Genomic DNA, 26,164 nt, shown 5'->3' with positions numbered 1-26,164 from the left:
AAGAATCCATTTAGTGAACTATGGTTGGGTCCTGGTGGCAACAGGTGAGCTCATGTTTGACATAGACTTCGGTTTTTGCAAATGTGGAAGAACATACCTTCTCTCCACATTGGTATGCAGCTACTTCTGCGTTAAAAATATATAAGCAAATAAGCTGATCAGCAAATTTAAATATGTTCCTGATTTCTATGAACGATTTCACTGGGCCTTGCTTACGTCTTCCTGTTACCTTTTTCTTACATTGCTAACTATTAGTGCTTCTTTTTACTGCTGACAACTCCTACCAACATGATTACTGAAATGAAACTATTGTTGTTGAAGTACAGAAGTATTTGTTTCTTGGAAATTTCAGTTTTAACCTGGTGGGGTTTTCTGAAAATCATTGGTTGGTGCCCTTGCCCGTGACCCGAAGCAGACAGGTGCTGACATTCTATGACCTCTGAAAAGTTGCTTCTGGCTTTGATGGAAAATGAAACTTCCTTTCGTGAAAGAGAGATGTCTGCAGCTGTTTTGTGCCTACATAGCAGAAAAGAGTGGACAAATTACTGTACCTCCAACCCTGCCACTTCCTTTTGCTCTTCCTCTTCTCATTACTCTTGATGAGAATGCAGCTGGTATAATGATGCAATGAAGGATAGGGGGATGTGTGTGGGGAGGAATAGGGTCATACATCTGCATCGTCTGACCCAGAGCACACCTGCTGTATTGGGCCCTGTAGATGGAGGAGAGCACTGTCCCTTTAGATGTCCCTGAGCCTTCTCATGCTCATTCCCCTGTGCCTATGCTCCTGGATCAGTTTTGAATGTGTAACAGCTGTATCTTGCTCAAGGCCAGCTTAGAAATAGGTTCATGGAGCTGTTTTTCTCCATGTAATCCCAAGTCCTACAAGTTGCTGAGAAACAAACAGCTCAGCTTTTCACCATCCTTCAGAGCTGTCCTTCATGTTGGCTGCCATCTCCTGAGCTTACATTTGCCTTGATCTGGCTGGTGGAGGATCCTGCAGTTTCTTTCAGAGTTCCTTTGTTTGCTGTAGTCCCCTTCCCAGACAGAAGCAGGATATACCAGGAGTTTCTGATTCCCTTCTGGAGGCCTGAAAGTATGTAGCTCAGCCAGGAGTCAGAGGAGTACAATAGGGTCTGTTGTATTTTCACTTCTGGTTTGCTTCTCTTGTGTGTTGTTGTTTTTGTTTTTGTCATGGAAAGGAAAATGACTGGGAGAACTGCTGCAGTTTTTTTCATATTGTTCATGTTTCATGTTAATCCCACAGCAGGCCCATGCTGTGCTTGGATTTCACCTCTGCGTAGCTTTCCTCAGCTCCTCAAGCAGAAACTGAGGCAGACATGCTGACTGCCTTCTCTGTGGCTTCTCCTCACAATTTAGATGAGAAAGCAAACCAAATTTTGGGGGTCTTTGGCCCAACTCCTAGGAATCTGGACAGGATTTTCTGGATGGATTTGAACTCTCTGTTAGTGCCAGCAAATTAGAGGTCTCTGCATGCTGTCTGAATAGATTGTCAAGGAAAGTATGACAAAAAACTGGCAGGACACCAAAGCAGCCGTTGCACACACACCCCTTCCTCTATTATGTCTTAGAGGTTCATCTCACTGCTAACCCACAGCGTAGTGAAAAAGAATTCCTATCACTGTGACAGCTGTCCCAGCGAGGCATTGAAGTGAGAACTGTGGTGGGAAGTACAGCCTATTGTTGGAGCATGTGGAGCTGGATGGTTATGTGTTCAAGCTGCCATCATCGCACCACTTGGAAGAAGGAGCTGTTTATATGACTGCAGAAACAAACCCGGGGAAGAGCCTTGCAGTCAGCATCTTGTCCTCTCCCACACTGATTGGGGAAGGTTGGGGTAAACAAACAAATCATTTCATTCTTCAGGAAAAATAAATGAAAGCAGCACAAAGGAAATAGATATCTGGAAGCAAACAAGAATTATTTCATTAGAAAAGGCATACAAAATTGTTGCCATTAGTTACTGTCTAGGCATGCACAGTATAAGAAAAAAAAGGTGTATCAGAAATTCATGCACAAACCACAGTTTAAAGTACAGAACAAATGTTGATGGAGAATTGTGCATCAACACATTTGTGTTAGTCACATCAGTTTCCAGTTTTGCTATGCTGCATCAATCCTGTAATAACCTTTATGGAATGTGGCTCCCACGTGAAAATTTATTTCAGATTTTCTAAATATATGATGCTGTGTCATGTCCTGTGTCAATTATGTCCAATTGAAAACACGTGTGTTAGACTAAATTCATAGATTTCTGGGTTGCCCCCTGCTGCTACTATGTATTTTTAATTTATATACATGTTTCAAACAGTGAGTGTAGGAGTCACAGCATGTCAGAGGAATACTACATAAAAATTAAGAGTGCTTGGGTGGTTTCCTGTGAGCCTGTGACCTTTGGGTGAAGCACTTTTGTCTGACTGAGGAAAAGCAATGTCAGGAAAATAAACTGACATTTAGTCTGTGACCCCAGAGCACAGCCCTGTTGCACAGCTGAAGCTCAGTGTAACCCAGTGGTTTCAGAGCAGAACGTCAGATCTGATCACCCACATAGAGAACAATGCTAACTGGTTCATCTTGTGATTCCCGAGGTGGCTCAGACATATCACTAGACTTTTTCTTGCAAGCAGAGTTTGATTAAAACTTATTGCATGTGGAGCTTCAGTACTTTTATTCCTCTGTTTTCTGCCCCATAGTTGCTCGTTGCCTGTGTGATGGGGGATATTTTGCTGGCACCCATCTTGTCAGAGAAGAGAGCTTTCCATCTTTAATTAACGGCAGAAGCGAGTCTTCAGCACATATAAAGATGCATCTAGTTAACTTTCACTTCTAGTCATAACCTGCTGGGTTTTGTTGTTTGTTTTTCTGCTGTTCTTCCCTTCTCCCCCATCACTCTCCTACAGCAGGAAGAGCTCAAAGCGGTTATGCTGTTTGTTCTTCCAGTTAGAGCAATGCAGTTTCTGCACCCGGAGCATCACAGTTGTGATGAAAGACAGCTTTAGAATCAGGAGGCTTCAGGAAGATGTCCAAAGGACCATTAAATTCAGAAGTATGTTTGCAGTCTAAATTCCTCAGCGGCAACTATGTTGTTCCTTATTCTCGTGGGTGTGTGTAGGTAGTGTGAGAACCCCTGGTGATGTGGAAAGAAGTCTTCCCACGTGCGGGAAACTTCACCATAACAAATCTGTATGTTTTTTGTGAAGTGCATAAAAGTTAATTTAGAGAAAAGATTATCTGTAAGCTGCTACAATTTCTGCTGGAGAAACAGTAGAGGAGGCCAAGGGAGCTGGACTTCAGACTGCTAGGTAGCAGGGCTCATCATCTCTGTGGCATTGTGCTGTGCTCACCATGATAAAAGCTCTTCTACAAAGCAAAACAGAGCTGAACGTTTTCTTTTTTAGTTAGCAAACCTGTGTTTTACACTTAGTGCTTGCTTTCACGTGTGGGCGTGCATAATTTGGTGCTCATAGAAGGGAGTACTGAAGAAACAGAAGTGTTGTGATCATGTGTGAAATTAAAACACTACCTCATTAAGCTAAGATGATATTGTATTTCAGTTGTGAATATAGACAGATAGTCATAATTTCCAAAAAGAAAGGTGTAGCCTAAATTACACTTTTCTATTAAAAGTATGCAGATATTTTTTAGAGAGAAAATTAGGTTTTTAGATTGAGTTTGCTGAAGCTTCTCATGACTTCATAGTGAAACTTCATAGAAGGATGAAGAATAAAGAGTGTGACTTAGGTTTATGCATAAGTAAGTGTGAAAGGGTGGAAAGGAAAGAGAAAGCAAGCTACTTCCTGCTGCTAAAATGGCTTTTTATCTAAATATCACTGAAAGGTCACCTTTAGGGATTTGCATGCTGCACAGATGCATTCCTTGTAACTTGCTGAGGTCGCATCCTTGGTCAGGAGGGCACCAGGAGGGCACAAGAGATGGTTCAGGGCAAACTTTTTCTCTATTCTTGATGATTAAGTTTCTGATCGATGGAAGAGGGAAAAATTGAATCATCTGATGAGGAGAATCTAGATTTAAAGGGCAGGTTGAGAGGTAGGACTTCTTTGTGGGGGTGACGGACTAGTGCACCTGCTAAGTATATTCTTGATGGGGAAGTAATTTCAGTGAGAAACAAAGGGCCTGTAGGTGCTGTCACCACTTGCTTTCTTTTACCCTCCCAGGTGGCATATTTACCATGGTGTTCAGAGTCACGGAACTAGTGAGGGGAAGTGGGTGTTAACCCATGGATTTGGCCACCAGCAATGACTGGAGTTTTTGTAACTCAGGAGTTTAGGACAAATAAGTGAGACATAATTGATCTTATGGCTGCATCTACATCTGAAATGCAGCTCATTTCAGATTAGGAGTGCATTTCCAAAGTGAATCTTAGTTGTCTCTGTTGCCGCCTTTTTGTTCATAACTTGTAGCAAATGAGTAGTGCTTCTTTTGCCTGAAACTGTTGGAGAGAGCGCGCTGCACGTGCTCCGACCACTGGTGTGCTTGTGCTTGTAAAAATCAAGGGATGATTTTGCTTCCCAGAAATGATAATCACTTATGTTTGACACCTCACAAACAGTCAGTAAGACCTAATGTTTGCAAGTATCCAGCCCACAGGATGTGGGGCCTTGCAGCTGAGCAGAGTGGCATTTGCATCTCACCACCAAAGCCAGGACTTAAGGTAGCAGGGCAGAAGTGTCCTGAGTGAAGATCTTTTCCTCTGGTCCTGTACATTTGTGCAAAAATTAGAGGCCAAGTAAAAATTCATATGACAGTAGGGAGGCTTGGAAATAATAAATTTCTGGTACCAGAATCAACAACAGCTTTTCACGCTTCCGTTGATGCTGAAATTGAAAACTGTGCTTGCAAAGAATGCAAAGCAAAACAACGTATGCTGTCAGCATCCTCCATTTGCAGCTTAGTAAGAGCAAAGTCAAAGGCTACGTATAGGTGCGTTATGCCATGTTTAAGATGGGATTTGCTTGGATGTGATGACTGAATGATATCACCCTTTGGTTCAGACTTCAAAGGGTGGTATCTGTCATAGGTACCATCTTAGGAAACTGTCATCTGTGTTTGTGATACCTTTAATTTGAAAGGAATCTTGCCTCCATTGACTTATACTGAGAACATGGTCGTGCAGTTGTAAGAATTGAGGTGAGTGTAATTCAAGAGCACCTATTATTTGGATCTGTCAGTCCATACAGTTGACTGGAAATCATCTATGCTTGGGTTAGCACAACAGCAAGAGGGATTCATTTTACCCAGGTGCAGCATCAGACCTAAACAAGTCATCTGAATTCTTTTTAAAACGAGAGTGAGAGCTATCTTTGTGAGGTGATTCATCCCATCTTCCCTGGAAAATGGTGAATCATTCTCTGGAAGTGTATATGTGTCATTGTCATCTACGCATAGAACCTGGGCAATGAGGTGAGATCAAATACCTGCCTCCTACGCAGATTAAGTTAGGTGAGATAAACACTTTCCGTAAGTGCTCTTAAGCAATCTTAGGTTATTGATATGGCTGGCAATGAAATCCAAATGTCAGACTAGACTACTTTGTCTCTTTTGTTGTGTTATGCCACATTGAAAGACTTACCCTGTTAATGCAAGTGTACTTGAATTATATGATTCCACTAGCAAGTGCATATCTTCAGTTAGCCTGCAGTAGATATTTGTAAGTAATTCACTTTTCCTGTATGCTTATTACTGGCTGTTCATAGAAGCCTACCTTGCACTGTAACTTCACTCAATGGAAAAGTAGCCCTACATCCTCGTCTTTTGAATTTCTGGTTTTGTCTGCTTTGCATGATCTGTCCTCATGATGGTGGAAATTTGGAAGTTTAGCAGTAGCAAAGTTAGTGTAGTAACAAGTGCTATCTCATTCTCAACCTATTACATACATTTCTTTTCCTTAGTAGCACTGGGCTATTCTGTAAACATTTTTACTTATGTTTCTTACGTCTGTTCCACCCACTCACCAAATACTGACCTGAAGTCTGTCCTTTACCAGCATAGCTTTTATTTCTCTGTGTTCCTGCTCTCACAGGTTATTATTGTGACTTTAAGACTGTAAGAATCTGACTGTATCATATTCATCGGAGAATGATGAGCTTCTGTATTTGCCAGTATTGTTGCTCTTAGTTTACAGTAAACTTTAATGTATGTGTTAGTAATCAGAACTGGAATATTTAATTAAAGGTAATTTTCTGTTGACAGTGGTTTACACTGTATAAAAGATTGTTTATTCATACTGATTATTTTGTTCTTCTTTAGGAGTGGACTTAATCAATGCTATGACATGCAAAATCCATCCACACATGAAGAAAAGAGCCCTCTTGTAAGTATGGTCAATATAAGCTATTGCTGGTAATTTAAGAACGTATCATTAGGTGATAAATCAGTAATGCAACTTAAAGGAACAGTTGAGGATTTAGGCTTGGAAAAGTATTGCACTCAATAATATTTAGATAGAAGTCATCTCAGGAAAAGAAGTATTTTCCTCCTCTTCTAACTTCTTAAATGTTGAGCCTTTTAAAGGATGTCATCAACTATAGAGATTCTGGCTGAAAAATGAGACTCTTGTACCTAACTGCTGTCTGACCAGTAGCTATGAGAACATGGCAATTATTCTCTTAATAAGGTATTTATAGGATTTGGGAAAAGGGGCTGTGGCATCCTGCCTGAATCTCTTCCAGCATGTTTTATAGCTGTCATTTCATTAGATGCTTAGGTTTAATGAACTTACAAGCCATTAAATATCAAATTGCATAAAGAACAAAACAAAGAAGACATATTGCTAAAAGAAGGAAAAAGAATAGGAGAATGGAAGAACTTTGAAACTGATGGAAGTTTTGTTTGACCAGATCTTAGGACGTTCAGTGCTAAATCGGAAATGCCAATGGTTTTCTAGCTACTTTACCACTTAAACACTGAAAGATAAAGAAAAGACAAAAAACTTTTTTACTGTGAGTGATCAAACGCTGGAACAACCAAGTTACCAAGAGAGGCTGTGGAATCTCCCAGAACTCTAGAGGCAAGCACGGCACTGCTGTGTGCCACATCAGCAATCATCTTCTTTTGCTTTTTCTTTATATCATCCCAGTAATTCACTCTGGAAGGTTTTATTTATAGTTTTCAGTGTCCCTCTCTAGTGGCTGTAGGGCCTAGAAAAAGACAGTTTGCTGACACTAATAACATTTCCTGCCCTTTTGTTCCATGTTCTGCCGAAGCATTGTTCCTTTGTCCTAATCCCTTATCCTACCTCTGCAGACAGGGGCCCCATCTGATGAATTTACTTGTGCTTTCCAGGGATTATGAAAACCAGGAAACTTCGTTAAGGATGATTTAATAACTTACACAAAGGAGAAGAGCAGCTGGTCTGTTAACGGATCTCTCAGTCCCCGTTTTCTGACAGAGAAGCCTTTCTTACATGTGGCACAGTCTTCAACAGTTTGCTGTAAAATGCTGCAGATATATGGTTTATACACATTGAGTTATAGAGCACTGGGTCTGCCCTGAGCGTTTTGTTTGGGTGGCTTGAGGCAGTTTTATGGCTGTAAGTTTGCTGGTGTTAAAAAGAGCAGTAACTGATAGTAGCCTAAAATCCTTGTGTATGTTTTTGCTCTCTTTATTGCTTAGTGTGGGTAATGATAGAGGAATAGCAGTTGGAGACGACCTGCTGCACTCTCCTACTCCATAAAACAAACATCAGTAAAGCCAAGCAGCAAGAAAAGGCTTCTTCATGACAAAATGACAGCAAGAGAACACAGTCCCCGCCATGGTGCAAAATCCCGCACCATGCAACGGGCCTCCACCATTGATGTCAGCTCAGACATGCTAGGCCTTTCTCTAGCAGGTAAGTACTTTCGTGTCAGCTATTGTTTATTACCCTTTCAGAATCTACCTTCTTCTAACATTACTGGGTTTCTTAGTTTCCATTGTTAGAAAATTTAGATTTGCCTGGAATGAATGGGAAAAAGGATTTGTATTGAAAATACGATCTTAAAATAGCCATTTTTAAAGCAGACAGAGTACTAAAATTGAATAGGGAAGGAAAAAAACCAACTATATTTTGTATAGTTATATTTATCGTGGAAGATAAGAGAAAAAAACAAAAGAATGTCAAGGTTATCTAGGAAGAGTCTTGGCAACCTCCTAGTTTGACATTGTATAAAATTTTCAAGAGAGTTCAGGAAATAGAAATTTATCTCCATTTTTTTTTTTTTTTTTATGTTGAGTAAATTAGCACTGTAATCCCTGGAGACTTCATTTGATTAGTGAGCGAGGCAGGTCTTTTCCAACTTCTCCTCGTTCACTGATCACAGAGGAGATGTATCTGATTTAATAATTTGGAGCTAATAGTGGCTCGGATGCTGAATGGCTGCAATCCTTTTGTTTTCCACCGAGATTTGGTATTTTGTATTCTCATGTTCCATATAATCTTGTGTAGTTTTGCATGTTTTAGTCATTGTCTGAGCATATTTTGTTGAATTAGATAATTTCAAGTATTTAAAATCATTTTTAAGGACCAAAGATTAGCTAATGAATGTATTAAATATTCATGGATGATTAAATGAAAAAGATGAACATTTTCCATCAGATTTAATTTTTTCCTCTGTGACTGTAACTTCTGGGACAGGTTCAAAGCAATGCTTCACTAACCTTGTGTTTATTTTTCTGGTTTATAGGAAATATTCAGGATCCAGATGAGCCAATTTTAGAGTTCAGTTTAGGTGGGTTTAGTGTGGTTTATTTTATGATTACTTAGAATTATGCTGACTTTTATATGGGCTGTTGATTATGTCTGGATTTGTTTATATGTTATTTATTTATTTTTGTTTTGAAGTGCCTTTCATTTAGTGAGAATGCAAACTTTGCTGTGATTCTCACGGAGAAGTTTGGTACAGCTTTCTTGCTGCTTATACAGTAGCTTTTGATAGATAGCCAATGGTTCGTGATGCTTTTAAAAGTCTTTAGTTATGACATCTATTATATATAATTTTAGATCTTTACTATGTTGATGTTATTTTTTAAATGAGCGTTACTATTGCTAGTACCTTCTTTTCTGGGGTCTTTTTTGTCACGCGATAATGTGAGATTCAGCAGTGACCTAATTTCAGAGGTGCTTAAACAAGGGCAAGGAACTTGTGCGTTGGCTTGCCTCACTTGAAGAATAAGTGAGAAACATTTTCCTCATTAAAATTCTATCCACATTTTTAACTGCAGCATGATTTTCTTGGCCTGATTGTGTTTGGATGTTTGGAGGTTTCTGCTCCTACCAATATGTTTGAAATGAACATTCAAAGATATGTATATATGTCTCGGATGTGTGTAATTGTGTTATGAATAATAATCTTTACCTTCCCAGCAGTTAAAATCTCAGTATCATGTTAGAGATAAATCTTTTGCAATTGCAAGCTAGTTCTATGCATAGTAGTGCTTCTTGATCAACGTTCAAGGATTCCTTTTGGCTCTCGATGACAAAATACCATTTGGTAATGGGTTTAATGGAGTGTAACTTCAGATTGATTGCAGCCATACTCATGATATTCCCAGTGGAACATCTCTGCATGTAGGCTGCTCTAATGAACTGTGCCGGAGGGATGGATGTGCAGGTGTTTGAGGAGAACAACTTTAAGTTAGTTTTACAGCTTGGAGTGAAAGTGTTCAGGTTGTATGTTTTCTCTTTTCTTGCACAGAGGTGAGTGATGTCTGCCTTTATAGTGTATTGATAAACTGAACACTAAGCTCAAAGTCTGTTACATGCTTTAAAAAATGTAAAGTCTTAACAGCAGCATGAAAAAGACTGTGAATCTAAATGTGTTTCTCCGTTACTTACAGCTTGCAGTGAGCTGTTAACGCCATCACTAGATCGAAAACCAAATAGTTTTGTAGCAGTGAGTGTAACTACACCTCCTCAGGCATTCTGGACAAAGCATGCACAGACAGAAATTATTGAGGTAGGTGGTAAGGTATTGAATTTAAAATTGAAGCTAACACTAGAAGCATTTCCTCCTAACAAATACCACCTTGCGTTATTTTCTGCTTGTTTTTTGTTTGTTTATGATTACAGGGAACAAGTAATCCTATCTTCCTAAGCAGCATTGCCTTTTTCCAAGACTCTCTTATCAATCAAATGACACAAATCAAACTCTCTGTGTATGACGTCAAAGACAGATCTCAGGGAACAGTAAGTATTCTTCATTCTGTTGCCTCCCCAGTGAGTGCAGAGCAAGAAAATGAGAAGCAATGAGATAAAATTAGTGAGTTTTTTGGCAGAAAGAAAGAGCTAGCTGCATTGATCCTGGAGAAAATAAGATGGATACGGGAGGAGGAATGAATGCTGCAGGATGGACTGAATGGGGAATGTTTCTGTGGGGACTGCTCCAAAAGTAATGCATCCTATTTTATTGTCTTGGCTCACTATGTCAGTGGTGAATGTTGGTGGTATGGCAGTAGAGATTGAACTTTTCCAGCAATATTCCTTTATGTTTTATTGCTGTGCAATGGATGGCAGCAGAGGGGCAGTCAGACACAATGGTGTCTGACATTGAAGTGGGTATGAAGCAAAGTGCCTCGCTGAATTCCTCCGTGTGGAAAAAATGACACCCATTGATGTTTGACACTTGCTGAGTGCTGATGGTGACCAAACAGTGGCTATGAGCACTGCAAGGCAGTGGGTGTTGAATTTCAGCAGTGGCAATGCAGACAGTGGATCACTTCTGCTCGTGTGGTTTTTGTGAGCACAGCATGCAGGCACTTGTTCATTGTTGGTGTAAGTGCATAGCTAATGGTAGTGATTATGTTGGAAAAGAATGTTTTGTAGCTGAGAATTCACTCAATCAAGTGTTGTAATTGTGCTCTTTGTATCTATTGTTGTTTCCATGGAAATAAAGAAGTGGCATTACTGTCAGAGCAACCTATGTGATTTTCTCAAAGAAGTCTTGTCTGCAGCAAGATTGCCCTTAATGTAATTGTAGTCATTTTCATCTGGAAGCTGGCAATGCAGATAACGAGAGCAAAAATATTTTTGCATTGCTCTTAATAATTCCCCTGCCCTTATCTCTTGGTCATTCTGTTCAGAGGTAAGATTTGCTGCCTTATAGAAAAAAATATTCAAGTGCCAGGTCTCCCTTGTAACTCCTTGGGTCAGTGGGCAATTCAGGTCACTTATGCTCAGGCAGTTGCCCAGAATATTAATTCAGACCCAATGTGCTTGCTTTCTCATGCTTCCTCAGAAGCAGAAGGGCTGTCTTCCTCTGTATTGTGCTTCATGGGGAGGATCTGAGGAAAAAAGAATACCTCCTGAAGAGGTGTGTTCTTTTCAGGGAGTGAAGTTTGGATCAAGGAGGGACCGTGTGCATACTGCTGGTCCATGACCAGCTTTCTGTCCACCAGGAGCTCCAACTCCTTCTCCACAGAGCTGCTCTCACTGGGTTCTTCTCCCAGTCTGTACACATCTGGGGATTACCCTGATCCAAGTGCAACACCTTGCATTTGACCTTGTTGAATCTCTGACGACTTTTGTGCCTAGTAATTTTATTTTGGTCTTCAGTGCTGTGCACAAAGGCTTTGTTTGTTGCAAAGTAAATAATTACAGCTCTGGTAATCATCTCCTTTCCAGATGTATCTGTTGGGTTCTGGGATGTTCACGGTAAAAGAACTTCTACAAGAGAAGAATCACAGGTTGCACTTAACACTAAGGTTTGTAATGTTTTCCTCTGTTTAGAAATTATCACTTTGAACCCGTGATTAAGATGTAGTCAAACTTGTCTGTGTCTTGTTTTTATTTTCTTCTTTTTAAGTTGTAGGCTACTATTAAGGGGGGGAAAAAAAAGATTTTGTATTGCATGATAGTTAAAACTTGTGGGACAGGAGTTTTTCAAATATGATGAATTGTGTTTGATATTGGTTCTATTTCTACAAGTCAGAAATATTATTAAGGCCAGTTTCATTGTTTTTTCATGTTGTCCTACCAGCTCAGTATATGTATGTGCTTTATTTTTGTCACGTTATTAATATTGGAAGCTTTTGTGGAAAGAACAGGTCTCAGGAGGGAATGGAAAAGAGGGAGTGGGAGTCTGAAAAGCTGTCCAAAAGGGAATACATGAAATCCAGTGTGGGATGAAGTGGAGACTTGGAGAAGAATGAGGAAAGCAAAATGACATTGAGAGTCCTGATGTGTAGAAGTGCATTGTAGTAAAGTGTGTTAAAAGCAGAACAGGAATCCTTGTCACAGAAGACAAGGAAAAATCATCAAGAAGCATCATAAGAGGGACTGAAGAAGACAGCACTTGTAGTGTAAATGTTATCAGCACTAGAACTACTTAACCCGGACACAGCTAACCAAAACACGAACATGAACAAAGCTTAGAGGACAGATGAATAAAGTTCAGGGCTTTTTCTGCAATGTGTTGTAAAGAGAAAATTAGCATAATATAAAGGGGAGCAGGTGAAGGAAGTGAGTCAGAATAGATACCAGTGGTACCATGTGTGAAATAGTTTAATTTATCGTTAACTGTGCAGATGAGGGTGAAAAAGAGGAAGAATGTGAGGGCAGAAGTTTCATGTCTATGTGATAAATGTGCTTATTTTGTTAGATTTATTCTTTCATGACTAAGTTGAAAATGGGCTTTCATAAATGCTTGTTTTGATATCAGACCCAATGTCATCTGTGATGCATACATGTCTCTTCATTTGTTGCATTATCGTTCACATGTATTAGCTGATTTCTAAGCAATGTCTGTAAACACACTGGAGCTAGATATTTAGACCTTTTATTGTAGTCTTGTGTGTTTATTTCATTTATCTCTCCAGTGTTGTCTTTTCCAGGGTGTTATTATTTTTTTCATCTTGGTTTTCACAGCATATTTTAAAACATAAACAATCTTAATATACCATTCAGAATGTGTCTTCAATTAATAATATGAATCTTTGCCAAAATTATTCTGTGTCATGAGTGAGACAGAATAAATGGCAGTGACAGCATAAGTGGAAGTAGTGGTAGATCTGGTATTGTTGTGTTTTTTGTTTTGTTTTGTTTTTTTAAGACCCGGCGGGGTTAGAACTTCTGCTATACTGTATTCTCATGCACCCTCCCACTCCCCTTCCTCCTCAGACATACGTTCCTATGGACTCAACATCTGTTCCCAGTAGCGAGATTGCTGCTGACCTGCAAAGGTCAGGAACAAAGTTGTGTCAGTTCTTGCTGTGCAGCTGCTTGGCTGTTAGTGGCCAAGGTCCCTGGGCGTTCTTGGCATTTGCTTCCATATAACTCCCTGATGTGTGGAATCATCTCCCACTTCATTGTTCTTTCTTCCATTGAGGATCTTAACCTTGTTGACCAGCTAGCAGTGCTGTGTCTGACACACTCCAGGATGTCCACAATATATATATATATATATATTTTACTATGACAGACTAATTGTAAAATCTGACCTTATTCTAGTTTTATGGAAGTATGGAGGCGTACACATAGTTTAGCTTGCATTCTATTAGGAGACCTGTACAATATATCCCTAAGCAATGAGGATAGCGTTTTCTTATTTGAATAGCTTATTGTAAGATCATGTAAAGTTCAGTTGCAGAGATTCCTGTTGAAAATGCTTATGAAATTCAAAGATTAATAGTCTTTTATAAGTGTTCCCTTGTTGATAAACAGGTCCACCTCCAAAAAAATTTCAACGCAGAGTATTTGTTGCAGGTCTGCTGAAAGTGACCGTGTAGGTAACATTACAGTTATTGGATGGCAAATGGAGGAAAAAACTGACCAAAGGCCTCCAGTGACAAGGTCACCTGATACAATTAATGGAAGGGTGAGTATAACCATTATAGCAGCTTCAGAAACATACACATTTATTGCCTGCATTGAAATAAACCGTGTTGAGATCTGCTGTCAGCTTTCCTGTCCATTTTGTTATTTATTAGTGTTTTCCAATTTCAAAGTACTGTGAAGAGCAGCCTAATGGGGCTCTTTTTGCTCATGTTTGGGGTTAAAATCTTGGGAAGAAATTTAGTTTACCATGATTGAGCTTTAACTTCAAGCATTTATAGCTTTCATCAGAATAGGTTTGTAGCACTGTTTACATACCTGCCACATCGGTGAAGCCATAAACAGTTTCACAGGGAACTTTATTTAAAAGAAGTATCTTAAAGGATTTTAGTTGAACTGTACAGGTTACTTTAACATTGACTTTTTTGTGTGTGATCTGATCAATAAGGCTGAGTGCAGGTGTAGGGATTTCTCAACCTAGATATATGCTTAAGTCTGTAAATCTTGTGTGCAGAAGATGCTGGTGATAATTGCAGCCATACCCATGTACCACAGTCACAATGTGTATTAGGATCAGTTTGTATCAGGCCAAACCTGTAGTGGGCATATACTGGAGTATATATTGCTGGAGCAGCTTTGAAGGCTGTGAGCTACGCTAACATTATGTAATTGAAGGACTGGATAGAATTTACTACTACATTTCAAACTGTGCAGTAGAATTAAATAAGAATACTTGTACTGGAGTGATTAAGTGGGTTTATTATTTCAACCAATGATAGATTTTGTCCACAGAAAATGTATGTGTAATATTTTTCTAGACATATATTTTAAACATTGTGTTGAATGTTCCCTTTAAGTCTATCTAGAAGAGTCATCACTGCATGTTACCCTGGCACTGAGTTTTTCTTTTTCTTTCTTCCTTTCTTTCTGTGTTTTGTTTTTGTTTAGACTGTGTTACCAGTGGATGAAAGTTTAACAGAATCTTTAGGAATCAGATCCAAATATGCTTCATTACGGAAGGATGCACTACTGAAATCTGGTAAGCAATGGGCTGTAATGAGTAGGATTTCAGTGTCCGTAAAAGCTAACCTTCTTGCTCTCTGCTTTTGGCCCCAGGGCATTTGAGCAGATGTTTTGTTGGAATAGGAACAGGGTGCTCATTGAGCAGCCATTTTAGGGATTGTGCAAGAACAAATTATTTTATCATCTTCATTATCATTTTCTGTAGTAAAAGCAGCAGAAGCAAACTTTTCTCATTAGGTTGACTGTGCCATAGAGTTTTCTATGTAATTCGCTATTCATAAGCAGGGTTGGTTTAGCTTTTTGAGGGAGGGGAAGAGGGAAAGAGAGGAAAACAGTTTTTAAAAGATATTTTTTTCTTGAAGAAAGATGAGTTTTCCAGCAAATGATTGCATGAGAAGAAAATGCACAGTACGTAATAAAAGGAGTTCAGAAGTTGAAAGTCTGTGGTATTTCCTTAATGGTGTTTAAATCATTTGGATGCTTTTCATGTGAATGCTAGAAGAGGGGTCACTGAAGAACGTGAATCCTTGGAAAAGCTAGGTCGATGCCTTGTTAAGCCAGATCTGTATATCAGTGTGTTACAGCATGTTAGTGAATCAAATCCACTCACTTATATGTATATGTATATATATGTATGTATATGTATATACAGACTAGATTTATAGATTTTGTACACTTTTGTCTTAAAACCTAAGCATAAATAACATGGCTATAATTCCTCAGTGTTTGGCGGTGCTATTTGCCGGATGTATCGCTTCCCCACCACTGATGGAAACCACCTGAGAATCTTGGAGCAAATGGCTGAGAGCGTGCTGTCATTGCACATACCTAGGCAATTCGTGAAGCTTCTTCTAGAAGAAGATGCAGCAAGGTGAGCACATGGTGGTTTGCATAGGCAGTTACACATCAGGGATGTAGCTGGTACTGAGTTACCAAGGAATATGTATAACTAAGGTAACTGTGCTAAAGAACAGAGGCACTGAAGAAAAAAAATAGAACAAGCAGCTCCTTGCTGATTGAGCTGTCACAGTGAACAAGATTTTATGTCAGAGTGTGGGGGCTGGGCTTCACTATGAGATAACATGAGTGTGCAGATGTGCTGATGGAAGAGAACTGTTGGCAGATTGAACAATTAGGATCATAGTGGACTTATCTGTATATAGCAGTTATCTGTTCTTTTTGAAGCATTCATCACTCTTCAAGGCAGCATACTCATTTATTTGTTTTACTTCCCTACAGTTTTAGGCTGTGGTTTGCAGTGGGTCATATGGAGTGGTTTATGTGTTCTTTAAAAACAAAAACAGAATTTCCCTTGGGATGGTAAAAGAATTTTAGCCTTATTTTTGAGTACTTGGTTTTTATTTTAGCTGTGTTTGAATGCCCCACTTAGAGGCCTAATTGAGCCTGATTTTAACTAAAAATAAAGCTATGTAGTGCTATCAGTATCCTATATTAACACATTTCTGTCCTTCGGGATACTGTGAGAGAAAATCAAATGTTAATCCATATGAACAGGCAGAAGTAGTCTACAATGGTGGCAAGCATTTTTATGTTTTGCAAAACTGATGACTTTACAAGAAGGTGGCAGTGAAAGTTGTTATCTGTGGAAATAAATCCTGCATGACGACAGAGTTTCTAAAGTTCACGGGGATTTTATATGCTGTTTTGTTTTTTAGAAATGTGTACTTGCTAACATGTAAAGTCAGTTGTGTTAGAGCCTATAAGACCTAAGACTTGTAAGGAAAGAATGATCTATCTTTCATAACTGTCTTGCTACACTTGCGGTGGAGGGGCCTTGGGATGCACCATTACATGTTTAGATATGAGTTACTCATTGTTTGTTTTATATCTGTGGTTCTCTACAGCTCTTCCTCACAGTACATTCAGAATCTCCTACTCATTATGACATACAGCTAAGATAACATAAACATTTGCCAAGCTTATCCAGTAGGTGCCATCTGGGATAAACGTGATTTAAGATCTTGAAGATAATAAAAGGAAAATTTAGGATGAATGGGGAAAAAAGATGTTACTTGAGAATGTGGGCAGTGAAGTTCCTAAAAGCCTTAACCATAAAAAGTGACTGATCAGTGGCTCTTGCTAAAGTCATACAGAGATCAGTGTATGCATACTGCATGCAATTCCAGGTTAGTAACAGCCCATGTGATGGCTAATATGACTCTGTATGCTCTGAGTTGCATGGCTGAAAGGTAAACTCCACATCTGTTTAATCTGCAAGAAAGATTTCCTTCTCTTGGTTCAGCTGAGGTAAACCACAGTGACAAGCAGAACTCTTTTCTGCCAGTGCTTTTATGTTTATAATGAATAATTATTTTTCTTTTAAGATGTGTTACTGTCATCTTAGTGCTGAAATAGTATACCTATTTCATACCCTGTTATGATATAGAGTGTGAAGTGGCACATAGTTTGTGTTCAGCCCAATATCTCAGACTTTTCTCCTATCTCTGTGCTGTAGCCCAGAGGAATGCTGAACAGCTTACACAGGCACAGCTGCTTCTGTCTTAACGATATGGTAACTTGTCAGATGCCTTTGGATTAATCACAGCTGTTGTCTCTTACATAAAGCTGCTCTGGTCCGGAACTCTATGAAAGGGAACATCTTACCAGGGGGATGTTTTGACTACCTAACTGTTTATGATGTGCACGTTCCTTGCTGTCTTAGTCACATGGAATAAACAAGGAAACAAAGTTTTAAGCTGTGAATTTGCTTCAGGAAGACCTTGGCTCAAGTGCCCTGTGTGCTTTGAGGATGGCACTTGACTAAGTGGTCACAGTAGCATCTTATGCAGAAACAGTTTACAAGATGAAACAAGAAGTGTCTTTTTCCAAGTCATTCATACGTACATTGTTGCATGTTGGAAAATCAATCTGAAGCTTTTCCTGGAAGTTTCTGTCATGTTAATTCTGTACTAACTACTGTAGAGTAGAAATTGTTCTGCCAGATGTTACCTCAGATTGTATAAAGACAAATGGTTTAAGTTATGGATTAGGGATATTGAGAATCGGCGGCAAAAAATCTGCTAAATTTTTGTGACAGATGATTGTTCCAGCTTTTCTTCAGTGGTGTTCTGTCGAATTCTGTCCAGGAGCTTTTCTGCTCAGATCTGGGGGTATTCATCCTGTATTCCACCTAAAGTGAAACTGCAGGTGAAGACTTTGTTGGGTGACCTTCTGTGTTTCCAAAACCTTATTGATGGTTTCACTTCTTAAGCCTTCCCTGCCTGGCCCTATAAACTGTCCTGTAGATAACCCAGCTAGCACAGATTTCCCTTGTAGTGTTGGGCGCTGGTCTCCCAGCTAAAGTCTGTCACAGCTGTGATTTAGTTAGAGAGCCACCAAAGTTCTGTGGAGTGGATCTTCATTGTCACAAGTCACCGGACACAATGGTAGTGCCCACCGTTTGCAAATCATTGAATAGTCTGAGGGCTCCTGCCGAAGGTGGAAAGCTTTGGTTTTGACTAAAACATGGAGCTCTTGGGGTATGCTGTGTTCTGCCTGCAAAGAACCTCAATTCCCTGGGAGAGAGAACACCACAGCTGTGCTTTGGGACATGTTTGGAAATGTTTTCCTAGTCTGGTGACTAGGCTAGACAGGAGTGAGTTCAGAATGCATTAGCTGAGAATGGTGCTATGTTGCTATAATGTGAAGCTTAGTCAAGCAGACAGTAGAGCTCAACCTCTCTTTTTTTTCTTCTTTCCCTAGGGTTTGTGAACTAGAAGAACTGGGAGAATTATCTCCTTGTTGGGAAAGCCTTCGGCGACAAATAGTTACTCAGTACCAAACAATTATTTTAACTTATCAGGAAAATCTAACTGACCTGCATCAATACAAAGGTCAGCAAGATTTATTTCTTGTTATAAAATTATACCTCCCGTTGCACTTTTTAGTGAGTAAAAAAAATTACTGTTTTTAGATTATATTTATTTCTTAACATTAGGTATGAGGTTGATAATCATCTAGGAATACTTGTCTACTCTGTTATCTTCTTATACCTAAATGTGTAGTAAAATTATGAACTGTAACAGAAAGACCCATCTTTCTGTATGTTGTTTCTCTGCTTTTCTTTTAGCATGTAGCAAATGATGAATGAAACCCCTTGAACCGTTTCGCTTAAACAGATGTAGAGTTTTTATACCGTCTTTTTTTTTGTGATTTCTTAGGTCCTTCATTTAAAGCCAGTAGCTTAAAAGCTGACAAAAAATTGGAATTTGTTCCTACAAATTTACATATACAAAGAATGAGAGTCCAGGATGATGGAGGATCAGGTACTTGCTTTTTTTCTTTCTTTCTTCACTTTGTTCTGTTTCTTGTTTCATTTTTCATAGCCAAGTTTCCACAAACTGCTGCTCTGTGTTATTAATACTACGTGGCATTTTTATAGCACCTTCTACTTTGAATTCCAGATCGGTTAGTGAAAGAGGTATTGATATAGTTATCCTTGTTCTACAGGTGTCAAAACTAGATATTATAGTTAACTGTACCTGAGGTGACAGAAGTCAGCCTTTCTGCTAGGGAATATATTGGAATTAGCAGCTTTGTCCCTTGGTTTATGTCAGAATAGTAGAGGTACTGTTTGTTTATTTAAAGTTTGTGAGTTTTTTCTCAGGAGCCATCACGAAGGGTAATGCAAAGTCATACCAGTTTGTTCACATCAACCTTTTTGCTTAGTAAATAACCTAAGTTATTTCTTCTTTTGGCAGTAATTCGCACTAACTATGGACACACACTTGTTCTATGTATCACTGTATGGGATTCCAGTAGTGGCAGTTATGGTGTAAAGGCCAACTCAATGGCTCAGTCAGACAGACTTGTAGATTAAGAAATGGAGGACCTGCATTCAAGTAGGGTTCTTTCAACTCAGAAATACCTGATGAATTTCCAGAGCCTACAAAATGTTACAGATTTTATGTATCCTTCAAAACACTGCCATGAAGCTTAATGTAATTGCTTTCAGAATAGTTCTGGAATTTACACAATCACGAGCTTTCATTTGTAAGTCCTTTTTGTCCATCCCAGATCAGAACTACGACATAGTCACCATAGGAGCACCAGCAGCTCATTGCCAAGGCTTCAAATCAGGTGGCTTGAGGAAAAAGCTGCATAAATTTGAAGAAGCAAAGAAGCAGTAAGTAGAAATGTTGTTGTGTCAGCTGATGTCACGCCCTTTCCTGACAGTCTGTGCTCGGTGATTTGAAAAAAACAAACATTCCATTCTTTGTTTTTCTTACACCTCATTCAGTGGTTCTACTATACACTGTGAAGATTATTCTGTGTTTTCTTCCAAAGGAGGAGAGATTATTTCCCTTGTACATTATTGTATTTATTTCTTTAGTGATAGCGCTTTTCTAGTAGTTCTCTCAGTGAACTCTTCAATTTTCTTTAATATTTGTCAATTCATTTAGTTTAACTGCTTCAGGTGTGGGGTTTGAGTTCTACCAAATTGCAGTCTGGAAAATGTGCCTTTAGAAACTCTTCAGCTGCCCTACATCATGCTTTGAACACATGAATTTCAGACTTTCTGCCCCTCTCATAGTTTTAAGGTCCTGTTGCTGAACACTCTTTAGTACCAAACAGGTTTACCTGATAGGCAACTTGCTTTTACTTATGAGTATATTGCTGGAGGCCTATACATATTGCCTCAAGATTTATATGTACTTCATGCTTCTGAATCTGGCCTCACTCTGCTGTGCAGGCTGGATACTAAACCTTCTCAATCCTGTCTTCAGGGACTGTTCAGTGACCTCTCTGGAAATAAATCCACGTATACTCTATAAAAAGAGCAGAAAATGGGAAGGTCACATACGGTATAGGGAGAGCTATCAATGTGCCCTTGCAGCAAATAAAGCTAATGGTGTTCTATCCTACTGGTACCAAGGAAAGGATAGTACAGTTTGGGTCTGCATTACTTTTGCTGCAATAAGGAGAATTTAAGGAGCAGTGAGAGTCACATGAGTCATTGTGGGCAGGGAAAGGAGACTTTACTAATGTCATTTTGAAGAAAGGATTTATACGGTTTGGATCTGATCTGCTAACTACAGAATCAGTTTTGACAGTAAGTAATAAATAGCAGCATCCTGTGAACATCAGTTGGGTGCTGGTAAGAAAAGAGCAAAAGCAGGCATGCTGCAAATATTCCCAATTTAGACTAGGATGGGACTAAGGAAAATGTAAACCTGGAAAAAACTGTTGCTTTTCCTGTTCTTTTGAAATCACAATTGTTTTCTGAAAAATCTTCTTTCTGTTTGTACTTGTTGTGTTGTCACCCTGCTACCCTGTGGTGTCACTTTGGGGGGAACTTTTCCTCCTCCAACAGTCATTTAAGAGACAATTAACAGTTGTATAGCGATTTATTCCTATTTATCTTAAAAGTAAGGAGGCCCAAATGACATAGCTATCCCAAGAATAGGCTTTTGATGCAGTGGAAAAGAGAATCAGGCGTTACATTTCATCCAGTCAGTTCAAGCAGGCTTGGAGCATTTGCTACAAGGGAATGCAGAAATATGTGCTATTTAGGAATGTAGAAGGCTAACAAAAAAGTAAGCTGATGTTTGAGACTAACAGAAATGCATTGTGAAAGACATTGTGCTCTATAAGTGAAACCTCCTTTCATGGGCTTAGAGTATAAAACCACTCCTGTGGGCTACCAGAATTTCACCTCCTTCATAAGATGAGCTTGAAGTACTACTTTGAGGAAATGCATTTCTTCATAGATGTTAAAGTAAAATAGGGTTTTAAGATCTCCCTGGTAAGGTGGTTCTTCTATTTTATCATAAAATCCAGTATAGTAGAATTAAGTTCCATCTCCTCAGTTTCATTGTAACATAGATATTGTTCAGTTCTTTCTTTCTTTCTTTGGCAAATTGCACATACTGCATCCACAACATTTCTCCAGAACAGCACACAGTCATCTGGCAATCTGTGTTTTTTGCTTACGAGTTTAATTGTATGTACCCGCATTGTTGAAAAGATGACACAAATATGTTATTCCCCACAAACGTTTGTTTTGTTTTCTGCTTCTGGTATTTGCTAACAATCTGCTAATTTTATTTTGGTTTTTTTGTTTTGTTTTTTTTAGCAGTTATGAGGAGTGTTGGTGAGTTTTCTGTTTCTGAGAGTTCTGTAGAGAGGGCTTCTGTTCTTTGGGTTGTTTTCTTTTCTTTGGCAAAGGTGTGGTGTGTTTTAATGTGTGCAGGGCTTTTTTAATGTCATGCATCATGGCATCCCTAGTTGTGCTCTGAATAATCGTAGCTGCTTTGTAGAACATATGTGAAGGAACTTCCTTTCACCTGCAATGTTTGCTTATAATGAACAGCTTCCTGGCTCTCTCTAAACATATTAGAAAGCCAAGAGCAGAACATTAGAATTTTGTACCTTTGCCTCTGTTATTTCCAGTGAAAATCACTTAGAGAAATCACAGATTCATAGAATGGCCTGGGTTGAAAAGGACCATAATGATCATCCAGTTTCAACCCCCCTGCTATGTGCAGGGTTGCCAACCAAATCTTCTGCCAGTGGTCCTTGAACCTTTGTAGCTGTAGGTTGGGCATGGTTTATATTTTTGAAGGCTGAACCCCTTAAACTGAGATTTTAAGCAGAGCAAGCCTGTGTTTTGCTTGCTGATACAGTGCAGTGGGAGCTGTTCATTTGAAAAAGCGATTGCAGGTTGGAAAGTGGATTTATGTGAACCTTATGCCATAAAATGTTCCTCCAATCATCCCAGCAGTCTTTGTGATTAAAAATGTAACAATTCTAAATCAGATCTCAGTTTGCTGCATGGCCTTTCCTGCCCAATATGTCTTTATGCATGTTGACCACACTGTCGTAGAAAGAAATGGCTCAGAGGAATTGTCACTAAGTTCACTCATCAATACAGAGCACAAATCGTGTGTGCAGTGAAAGTCCTAAGAGCTACAATTAATTTGCTGTATAATGTAGCAGTACTGGGGAGCAGTTGTTCTCTGCTCCATTGGAGTGGCTGACCAGAGGGACACAAGTAAGAAATCTCTCTTTCAAGACTCACTTCTGCACTTCATCTTTTGAAAACGAATCTCCCATCTTTTGTAATGGAACTCAGGCAGATACGAGATTAAGGTCCTCTCTTGCCTTAATGTCTCTTGAGGGTCAAGAACTGGTGTTTGTTGCAATGATTTTAAGGCACGTCCCATGCAACTCTCATGTGTTACCTCACAGACACGCTGCAGAAATTAACAGTGTTGCTCTAGGAATAGCAAAGGAATTCACACTTCCTAGATATAGTGACCTGAGGCATCTGTGCCTGGAAAGGAAGCTCTTCTCCATGCAGTTTCAGCAGCTCTTCTCTCTTCAGGCACTGCTGAGCTCAAGTTTTACAGTAGGTTCTGTATCATACTACACTGATGCAATTTGTGAGTAGAGAAAAAGAGTAAGATTATGATAATATTGAATGGATGGCATCTCAGTGCTTGTTGCCACATCGTGAACGGGCATCATGCTTGTGACTGTAGGAGCTGAAGTAAAGGCCTGATCTCTGTGTAGATTTCTCATTGGGAGATCAGAAAAAGAAGATATGGCCTGGCAATGGGGAAGTTTTGGGTTAAATGAAGTTCCAAAGCTAAAAAGATGTTTTTGTGAATTTTTTTTTTCAGTTAGGATTAGCTAACCCTTCAGAAGTGCTGCAGTCCCTTCATCTGTTACAGATAAGTGTCCAACATGGATTCTGACTACAAAATCAGTTTCTGTAGATGTCTAAACTGAGCATGTGAACACCCACCTTCTCCACTGCCAAGTAAATAGTCTTAGTGGAGCTGCAGCGTACCAATATAAAGATGTGCTTTACTTGTATAATTTATTTCCATTTCTAGGTGGAAAAGGTTAGTTTGGTATAGCTTTATGCAGTTAGACCCATGTCTACAGTGGAGACTGTTATACCACAGCCATAGTTCAACACAGTGTGTGCTAACAAGGGCAGAGTCTTTGGGTTAGCCTGATATATAATTTGCTTTTTGTCTTGTTCGATTGCTTTTGCAGGAGTAACTTTAGTCAGCCCTGCAATTGAGAAAAAGATACTCTAGCAGGATTTACTAGCTGAAGAAAGTTTTGTTAATATCACACTCTTCATTGAGAATCTGGGTGCCATTTCTGTATTGGAAAGAATGTGAATTTCCTTTTCTCAATGCTAGGGTGAGAGCACTGTTTTACACACCACATCTCGGTGAAATGTCTGTGTTGTAAGGAGAGAATGGGGCAAGCTGTCGCTGCAAATGCTGGTTCTGTCTCTGATGGCAAAATCTATCTCATACGTTCTCCTCAGCAAAATTGTCCCTCTGGTATACAAGCTCTGCTCGCAGACACTTGGCATAAGGGATTAGTAAATCTGTATCCAAACACTTTCAGTAAGGCAGAGAAGGCTCTAAGATCATGCTCCTGCTGTGCAATTGCCAACTGGCCTTTCACTGTTGATTGCTAGGTAAATTATTGTTGTCTGCCATTAATTGCCAAGCATGTTATTGTAAAACGTGTACCTCTAGAGCAATTTTACCCCTAAAGTCCATCTTTCTTTTTCAGCACTTCAACAGGTTCCCAGTCAATAATATACATCCCGCAGGACATTGTTAGAGCAAAGGAAATCATTGCACAGATCAACACCCTGAAAACTCAAGTCAGCTATTATGCAGAAAGGCTCTCACGAGCTGCCAAGGATAGATCAGCTAATGGCCTTGAAAGAACGCTTGCCATCCTGGCAGATAAGGTAGGAGAAAAATACATCTTCACACTGAGAAACTCTTTTTTTTTCCCTCCCTTTCTTTTGTTTACTTTGTCTGGTAGTGTATTATAACATGCTTTTTAAAAGCAATAAAAATTGGACCTGCTTTGGAATTTCACAGTGTCACTATTTGCTGTACTTTTTGTTTTTTTCTCCTGTTCTTCACACTTCCTTGCCTTGAGAGTGGAGAACAGTGTCTTCTGGTTGCCTCTGTTGATTCACTGTAATCCAGAAATGAACGTTTCTTCATTTTCTTTTATACTCTTTTTCTCTATAACCATATTGTTTCTTTTAATGCCCCTCTGAGTCATATGACAAGCAGCAGCTACTGGGCAAAGCTTACATGAATGAAACTCTTCTGTAGAACTTCACTGGTAAAATAAGGAATAATGGTGACACAGTCTTTGCTTGAGTTAGTGATGTCAAGAAATAACTAATTCATGTTTGTTAACAGAAGACAGACAGACTTCTTTTAACTGAAGACAGTCATTTACAGGGACGAAAACCACCTACAGTTTTAGTGACTGCTTCTGTCACTGAAGTAGATCAGGGTTGTAAATGGCACAGTGGCAGTGGGCATATGCTGAGTCAGTTAGCCATGAATTGTCCCAGTTGAGGGCTTATGTGTGTACACCTTTGTAAACCACAAAAGATAATGTGACCATATGCAAATGTGTTAGTAATAATATTCACTCTAAATGGCACTGCAGCATGTATAATTAATCCACAGGATTTTCTACAGCTGGACAAAGTATACATACAGCATATACATACAGTGAGGGCTTTCGCTTATTTAATAGAATAACAAGTCAAGGTTTTTTCATGTTCACATAACTTATCCCTTAATACAAGATTACTAAGTAAGGAAACAGGTTGTATTGATCAGTAGTTATATCTTCAGCTTTTCTCTGAAGTCTTGCTTGCTATTATTTGAGACGGATAGATGGAGTATAAAAATGTCTGGACATTGTTTGAAGGTTTCTTCAAATAGAAGGTGAAGTGCAGATAGAGGTGTTAGGAATTGCACATTTATCAGTGCTGTTTTCAGTGACTTCAAGACTTTGGAAACCTACCCTTTCTGTTCTAGTACCCTATATAGCTTTTGAAGGCCATGCCATACAATGCTTTTAAGGGCATCTCAGATACCCCAAAGCAGTTGTTTTCTTTACAGAATACTAGTGCATGTTTTTTATTCTTTCTGTAAAAGAATATAGTAAAGATTGTGTACAATGTGAAGGTGATTAAAATGTTGGGGGCGATTATTGCTTTTCAGACCCGGCAACTTGTCACAGTCTGTGACTGCAAGTTGTTGGCAAATTCAATACATGGACTAAATGCCGCGAGGCCAGATTATATAGCTTCAAAGGCATCTCCAACCTCTGGAGAAGGGGAACAAGTGATGCTGAGGAATGATCAAGATACACTGGTGGCTAGATGGACGGGACGAAACAGCCGATCCTCACTGCAAGTAGACTGGCATGAAGAGGAATGGGTACGTTTGCTCTGTGGGGTGATGATGGAGTTTCTTTTGTGTGCTGTCCTTTTATTTGTAATATCTGTATCTGCTCATGAGATATGGTTAGGATTAGTAT

The 26,164-nt window shown here is 39.2% G+C and overlaps 1 protein-coding gene across 16 annotated transcripts in view; it reads left to right on the top strand.

The window, feature by feature from the left end:
• The window catches only part of INPP4A (inositol polyphosphate-4-phosphatase type I A), a 106,473-nt gene that overhangs the window by 53,488 nt on the left and 26,821 nt on the right, over positions 1-26,164 (top strand). For 4 of the 16 annotated variants that reach the window (XM_072335997.1, XM_072335928.1, XM_072335937.1 and 1 more), the window contains exons 3-17: positions 6,289-6,352; positions 7,654-7,870; positions 8,703-8,747; positions 9,856-9,974; positions 10,088-10,204; positions 11,639-11,718; positions 13,676-13,829; positions 14,735-14,825; positions 15,533-15,680; positions 18,533-18,663; positions 18,991-19,095; positions 19,847-19,955; positions 21,906-21,923; positions 24,374-24,557; positions 25,846-26,064. In XM_072335997.1, the coding sequence (XP_072192098.1) occupies positions 7,765-7,870; positions 8,703-8,747; positions 9,856-9,974; positions 10,088-10,204; positions 11,639-11,718; positions 13,676-13,829; positions 14,735-14,825; positions 15,533-15,680; positions 18,533-18,663; positions 18,991-19,095; positions 19,847-19,955; positions 21,906-21,923; positions 24,374-24,557; positions 25,846-26,064 (1,626 nt within the window). In that variant the 5' untranslated portion in view covers positions 6,289-6,352; positions 7,654-7,764. The remainder of the gene's footprint in view (positions 1-6,288; positions 6,353-7,653; positions 7,871-8,702; positions 8,748-9,855; positions 9,975-10,087; positions 10,205-11,638; positions 11,719-13,675; positions 13,830-14,734; positions 14,826-15,532; positions 15,681-18,532; positions 18,664-18,990; positions 19,096-19,846; positions 19,956-21,905; positions 21,924-24,373; positions 24,558-25,845; positions 26,065-26,164) is intronic. The other 12 variants (XM_072336052.1, XM_072336043.1, XM_072336014.1 and 9 more) reach the window with 5 other exon arrangements.

This window comes from Excalfactoria chinensis, chromosome 1 (assembly GCF_039878825.1).
Source record: "Excalfactoria chinensis isolate bCotChi1 chromosome 1, bCotChi1.hap2, whole genome shotgun sequence".
NCBI lineage: Eukaryota > Metazoa > Chordata > Aves > Galliformes > Phasianidae > Excalfactoria > Excalfactoria chinensis.
Note: the sequence above shows the minus strand (reverse complement) of the source record. Positions and strands in the feature narration are given on the sequence as shown.